The 7,250-nt window shown below is 47.6% G+C and overlaps 1 protein-coding gene across 1 annotated transcript in view; it reads left to right on the top strand.

Moving 5' to 3' along the window:
- The first annotated feature begins 7,191 nt into the window (after positions 1–7,191).
- MORN4 (MORN repeat containing 4) overlaps positions 7,192–7,250 on the top strand; it is a 17,735-nt gene continuing 17,676 nt past the window's right edge. Inside the window, exon 1 of the mRNA XM_082268291.1 lies at positions 7,192–7,250. This exon is cut by the window's right edge and continues 42 nt beyond it. Coding sequence (XP_082124417.1) covers positions 7,226–7,250 — 25 coding nt within the window. The 5' untranslated portion in view covers positions 7,192–7,225.

The raw sequence follows: 7,250 nt of genomic DNA, 5'->3' as shown, positions 1-7,250 counted from the left end.
TTTAGATTAAGAAGTACTTACTGGCCCAACACAATTGTCCCAAGAGTCCCATTTAGCATGGAATGTTATCATGGAGCTATGAAGGGAATGAAAGATTTTTTCTGTCAGTTTGATGCATTCCATCCTGGAGAGCACCTGAGACCATAATAGAGTATCTGATTTCCAATTACAAGCTATCATCCATTGAATGGAACACATCAAAGTATGAATCAGATTGGATGTGGACTTCGGGACACCAGGGACTTTTACAAAAAGCAAGCATATCTTAGGAGAGAGAGAAACCAATGTCCCAGCCAATCTGGTCACCAGTCTCTGTGCATGATCCCATATGGGTCGCAAACATTTGCAGCTCCAAAAAATATGCAGTAAATTACCTTCTTCTGGACAGCCCCTGAAACAGAGGGAAGAGACTGAATCGTAGAAGGAGTGAACCAAGGAGGGAGTCAAATACCATCTTGTAACTACTTTTAGGGGTGTCTCCCTGCATGCACTAGAACGTGAGCATTTACGCATGTTTGAAATCATGTGGTGCCATTCTGGAATGGAGAAGTTACAGCCTAGGTCTTGTTCCCATCTAGTCATATACTTATGTTTATCTGGGAGGGTACTAGTAACAATATGAGAGTAAAGGCTAGATATAAGCCCTCGATCCCTAGATGAGGCGGAGCAAATGTTTTCAAAAATAGTAAATGGAGGGTTTAGTGTGAGGAGGTCCTGTGATTGAAAAAATGCCCTCACAAGGGTATAGTGGTCCCTTTCAGAGCTGGGAAGACCATATAAATCTACCAGTTGCTCAAATGTACAAAAAATATTGCCTATTGAGAGCTTTTTGAGGTTCACCAGGCCTCTGGTTATCCAAGGGGATAAGTCCTCTCTGCTTAGAGGGAGCAAACCGGAGTCAAAGTGTCCCAAAAAGGATGTTAGCGGAGAGACTCGTGACAACAGACCCAGGGGGGTTTTCAGTTTTAGCCACAGCCTGTATAAATGGACAACTATTTTGTTCGCAATTGCGTTATACCTAGACGGCTGTGCACCATTCCAGAGACCCGCCGAGAGAAAGTTTGGAAAAACTGTGGCCTGTTCGAACAAAAGCCAGGGAATACTCTCGGGGTCTGCGTTCCATTGAGCCATTTGAATGAGTTTGGCATAGAGATAGTAGGACCATAAATCTGGAATGCCCAGGCCAACCTGGGATTGGGGGGCATAAAGTATATGACCGTTATATCTGGATCTCTTACCGTTCCAAATGAATTTAGAAATCTCCCGCTGAAAAGAACTGATATGAGATTTAGGAACATTAACGGGGAGGGCCCTAAAGAAGAACAAGACCTTAGGTAAGATAATCATCTTAATGGCTGTAACTCTGCCCATAAACGAGATGTGGTACGAAGACCATGTCTTCAATAACAAACTTAGTTTTTTAAATACTGGAGGGAAGTTGGATATAAATAATGATTCATAATGAGGAGTAATCTGGACCCCTAAATAGCGAAAAGATCTCAAACACCAGGTGAAAGAGAAACTCTCTCTGATGGAGGTCTGCATCCAATTAGGCAGATTAATCGGCATAATAGAGCATTTGGAGAGGTTTATCCCTAAGCCCGACATGGATCGAAATCTCTCCAGTTCGATCAGCAAGTGAGGGAGTGAAAACACAGATCAATTTGATAGGCCAAACTCTGGTGTTCAAGTTCTTTTAGGAATGATGGAATTCCCTGTCCAAGATGATCCTGTGTACGAGGCTTAAGGGTCAACAAAGCATAAACACAGATCAATCTGATAGGCCAAACTCTGGTGTTCAGGTTCCTTTAGGAATGATGAAATTCCCTTTCCAAGATGATCTTGTGTACGAGGCTTAAGGGTCAACAAAGCATAGAAGCAGATCAATTTGATGGGCTAAACTCTGGTGTTCAGGTTCCTTTAGGAACTATGGAATTCCCTTTCCAAGATGAATCTGTGTACGAGGCTTAAGGGTCAACAAAGCATAAACACAGATCAATCTGATAGGCTAAACTCTGGTGTTCAGGTTCCTTTAGGAACGATGGAATTCCCTTTCCAAGATGATCCTGTGTACAAGGCTTAAGGGTCAACAAAGCATAAACGCAGATCAATCTGATAGGCTAAACTCTGGTGTTCAGGTTCCTTTAGGAACGATGGAATTCCCTTTCCAAGATGATCCTGTGTACAAGGCTTAAGGGTCAACAAAGCATAAACGCAGATCAATCTGATAGGCCAAACTCTGGCGTTCAGGTTCCTTTAGGAATGATGGAATTCCCTTTCCAAGATGATCTTGTGTACGAGACTTAAGGGTCAACAAAGCATAAACACAGATCAATTTGATGGGCCAAACTCTGGTGTTCAGGTTCCTTTAGGAACGATAGAATTCCCTTTCCAAGATGATCCTGTGTAAGGAGGCTTAAGGGTCAACAAAGCATAAACGCAGATCAATCTGATGGGCCAACTCTGGTGTTCAGGTTCTTTTAGGAACGATAGAATTCCCTCTCCAAGATGGCTCCACACAGCTCACACACAGGTCATAGGCAACAAACAGAAAAAACAGCCTCCAATACTGCATTACCTGGGTTATCAAGCTCAAAACACCACACAGAACATGAAACTCAACCTCTACGTGTTACGCCACCAAAGCACGTGGATTCATCTGATGGTGTAGAGGTTGAGCTTGGCAGCGGGAGTTTTCACTGGATCATGTGAGAAGCTAGATTTCATTATATGCTTGTGTTTTTTTTTTTAGCTAATGTGAGCGCATTTTATGAAGTGGGTTCTGTGTGGTGTGTTGAGCTTAATAATCCGGGTACTGCACTACTGGAGCCTGTTTTTTCTGTTTGTTGCCTATGACCTGTGTGTGAGCTGTGTGGAGCCATCTTGGAAAGGGAATTCTATCGTTCTTAAAGGAACCTGAACACCAGAGTTTGGCCCATCGGTTTGATCTGTGTTTATGCTTTGTTGACCCTTAGGGGTCTTTAATGGAGGTGAGCTTGCACTTCACCTGGTGAAAGGAGCATGAGTGAAATTGTCATTACACTCTTGTGTCATTCCTATGAAGCACCTTATCATATAGAGACTTTTTTAATTGCTATAAGTAGTGATCGACTGATATCGGTTTTTCGTTGCCGATACCGATATTTTGGCCATTGCATATCGGTATGGGCCGATATTTTGAACATTTCAAGTTTTTTGCAAAATAAACACAATTTTCGACACAAATCTGTTACTGAACATGTTAATGTTTGTTTATTATTTTTAAAATTAAGGGCTCGTTCTTTACACCTTACCTGTATGAAAACTGATAGGAAAACTGCACTTGCAGGTACATCAGCTTCACATCATTTGATTGTAAATGATGCATAAACTGCTGCAGTAGTGCACTCACTCACTGCAATAACTTTGGTGGGTGCGTGGCTAGCTGGTACAGGCCCAGGGCCTGTGGCTGGCTAGCTGGTACAGGCCCAGGGCCTGTGGCTGGCTAGCTGGTACAGGCCCAGGGCCTGTGGCTGGCTAGCTGGTACAGGGCCTGTGGCTGGCTGGCTGGTACAGGCCCAGGGCCTGTGGCTGGCTGGCTGGTACAGGCCCAGGGCCTGTGGCCGGCTGGCTGGTACAGGCCCAGGGCCTGTGGCTGGCTGGCTGGTACAGGCACAGGGCCTGTGGCTGGCTGGTACAGGGCCTGTGGCTGGCTGGCTGGTACAGGCCCAGGGCCTGTGGCTGGCTGGCTGGTACAGGCCCAGGGCCTGTGGCTGGCTGGCTGGTACAGGGCCTGTGGCTGGCTGGCTGGTACAGGCCCAGTGCCTGTGGCTGGCTGGCTGGTACAGGCCTGTGGGTGGCTGGCTGGCTGGCACCGGGCAGCTGTGGGTGGGTGTATGTATGGCGGCTGTGTTAAACACACTGTGTGCACTGAACACTGCACTGTACTCACTGTCCCGAGACTCCCCGACTCCAGATGAGGCTGAGGGAGGCGGCCTAAGAAGGCAGAAGCTGTCCCAATGCGTGGAGGCGTGTGGCGCAACATACGCAATGATGGTACGACAATATTGGCAATATCGGTAACCTCCGGGGCCGATTATGATATATCGGAGAAAGTGCATATCGGCCCCCGATATATCAGCCTTGCTGATAATCGGTCGATCCCTAATAAGAAGCTTTACTCATTGCATTGGCCTTTTTTGTATTATATGTTTATGATTTTAATTTGCACTGGCACTAATAAATATATATGTGTGTGCGACTAATAAATATATATATATATGTGTGTGTGTGTGTGTGTGTGTGTGTAAAATCTATCTATCTATCTATCTATCTATCTATCTATCTATCTATCTATCTATCTATCTATCTATCTATCTATCTATCGATATATAGAGAAAGGTGTATATGGAACCCTTACCTATTTAGTAATTTTTTATTTATTTTTTGTCACTTTCCAGTTATTATTTTTACGTTGATTTAGAGGCAGCGCGTTCACACATTTTAATATTGATTTATTGCGGATGTGGGAACACATTTGGTGATTGCAGCAGCTGTACTCTGTCATTTCCTAATTTCTATCCATAGGTGGCAGCGTGCTACTACCACATTTATATAATTTCATATGGGTACAGTGTTGCATGACCGCACAATTGTCATTCAGGCGTGACAGCAATGAAAGGTGAAAATTGGCCTGGGTAGGAATAGGGTAAAAGTGCCTGGTAGTTAGAGAACGTGTCACTCCAAAAAAAATTTAATGGAGGACTTTTTGTCCCCTATGTCAGTGATGTAACTTTATTTATGTATTATAACATAGGGCAGTGATGGCAAACTTTGGCTCCCCAGATATTTGGGAACTACATTTCCCATGATGCTCAACTACACTGCAGACTCGTGCATGAGCATCATGGGTAATGTAGTTCCAAAACATCTGGGGTGCCAAGGTTCGCCACCACTGCTCTATGTGATAATAAATAAATAAAATGGAAAAAAAATAAATAAAATTACATCCAAGCACATAACAGCACCCCCCCCCCCCCTAAATAAAAAAAATTAAATTTGAGGCTCCCCACCCCCACACATACAAACATAAACATGCGTTTGGGCGCGCCTATGCAAAAACATCTGCGATACACGTGTTACATATCGCTGCATAGAGGCTTTAAAAAATTGCCTGAGACCACCAGTAAAGCCATAGATTGACCAAAATTTGACTGCTTCAGCAGGAACCAGATTGTACCAAAGGTAAAGTGGTTGTAAAGCCTCGATGCTTTTACCTTTTTATGGCATTCTGCACATTAAGGTGAAAAACCTGTGCTGCAGCTTAATCCGTCGATCGACTTGCCTGTCGGGTTTTTCCCAATTAAACAGTGCCACCGGCTATAGCCATCAACACTAATTATTGTGTTCTGCTGACAGGGAAGGATCATCCATGGATCATAATTTGTCTGGTTCCTGCTGTACCCTCCGAATCTCGGCCTGTCTATGGTCAGCTATTCAGCTTTTTCAGGAGGTCAGCAATGGCTGCCATAAATAAAATAAGGCAGAGTAGGGGGGACACTGGATAAGGCAGCAGCTCCCCCTCCCCTCCCTGATTATCATTGATATGGATTGCTGCTGGGACAGAGAATGCCCCATTTGCATTGTCTGCACTGACAGGACCCACCCCATAGAGAACCAGCTGCTTTCAATTACATCCTCCCTTGTGACCAAATGCACCGTTCCCCCCCCCCCCTGCTTTACTGCAGGGACCTGAAGAATGTAGCTGGGGCCCCCAGAATCCACTGGGCAATCGGCTCCTCAGTTGCTATGTGGCTGATGAATGGCAGCCTACGTACTGCTCACAGGTCTCCTTTAATTTGTGCTTGGGAAGCATGGAGACTGCCATCAATGCCTCTCCTTCTGGAAACCCCACCTGTCATGCCGATGGTGTTCCCTTCACAGAACAAGTATGCAGATGAGGAGGTGAAACTGTCCTGATCCATGCTAGTTCAGGGTCAGAGATCGATTGATTGAAGCCAGAAGGTCATCAGCAGAGAGGTCAGGAGAGGTCATCGCTAGCAGCCGCCATGTTTGGGGGAGGTCCTCGCTGGCATCTGCCATGTTTGGGGGAGGACATCGCTGGGTGCCGCCGTGTTTGGGGGAGGACATCGCTGGGTGCCGCCATGTTTGGGGGAGGTCATCGCTGGGTGCCGCCATGTTTGGGGGAGGTCCTCGCTGGCAGCCGCCATGTTTGGGGGAGGACATCGCTGGGTGCCGCCATGTTTGGGGGAGGTCATCGCTGGGTGCCGCCATGTTTGGGGAGGTTTTAGCTGGCAGCCGCCGTGTTTGGGGAGGTCCTCGCTGGCAGCCGCTGTGTTTGGGGAGAGCCTCGCTGGCAGACGCCGTGTTTGGGGAGGGCCTCGCTGGCAGCCGCCGTGTTTGGGGAGGTCCTCGCTGGCAGCCGCCGTGTTTGGGGAGGTCCTTGCTGGCAGCCGCCGTGTTTGGGGAGGGCCTCGCTGGCAGCCGCCGTGTTTGGGGAGGTCCTTGCTTGCAGCCGCCGTGTTTGGGGAGGTCCTTGCTTGCAGCCGCCGTGTTTGGGGAGGTCCTTGCTGGCAGCCGCCGTGTTTGGGGAGAGCATTGCTGGAACCGCCGTGTTTGGGGAGGTCCTCGCTGGCAGCCGCCATGTTTGGGGAGGTCCTCGCTGGCAGCCACCGTGTTTGGGGAGGTCCTCGCTGGCAGCTGCCGTGTTTGGGGAGGTCATCGCTGGCAGCCGCCATGTTTGGGGAGGTCCTCGCTGGCAGCCACCGTGTTTGGGGAGGTCCTCGCTGGCAGCCACCGTGTTTGGGGAGGTCCTCGCTGGCAGCCACCGTGTTTGGGGAGGTCCTCGCTGGCAGCTGCCGTGTTTGGGGAGGTCATCGCTGGCAGCCGCCTTGCTTGGGGGAGGTCATCGCTGGCAGCCGCCTTGCTTGGGGGAGGTCATCGCTGGCAGCCGCCATGTTTGGGGGAGGTCATCGCTGACAGTTTTCTTCTTTTCTTCTTTATTCTATGAGAAGCTGCCAGTGGAAGTGTAGGGATGGACACGGCTTTCCTATATCCCCCATAGATAGTGCTTATGTCTGAGCAAAAGCTGAACTCAACCCGTTTCTCCTTCTATAGTTTATCTGAATTGAGGTAATTGTTGGGTATTTTCTGTTTCTTCCGATTTTCACGTTTTATGCTTTTATCTCATGGCAGGTTTCACTGGATCCTGTAGGTGGCCGGAAATATGACCTTGACTAAAGGCTCCTTCA

The sequence above is a fragment of the Pelophylax lessonae genome (genome assembly GCF_965119305.1).
Source record: "Pelophylax lessonae genome assembly, chromosome: 9".
NCBI classification, from domain to species: Eukaryota; Metazoa; Chordata; class Amphibia; order Anura; family Ranidae; genus Pelophylax; species Pelophylax lessonae.
This window is presented reverse-complemented; position numbering and strand designations above follow the sequence as displayed.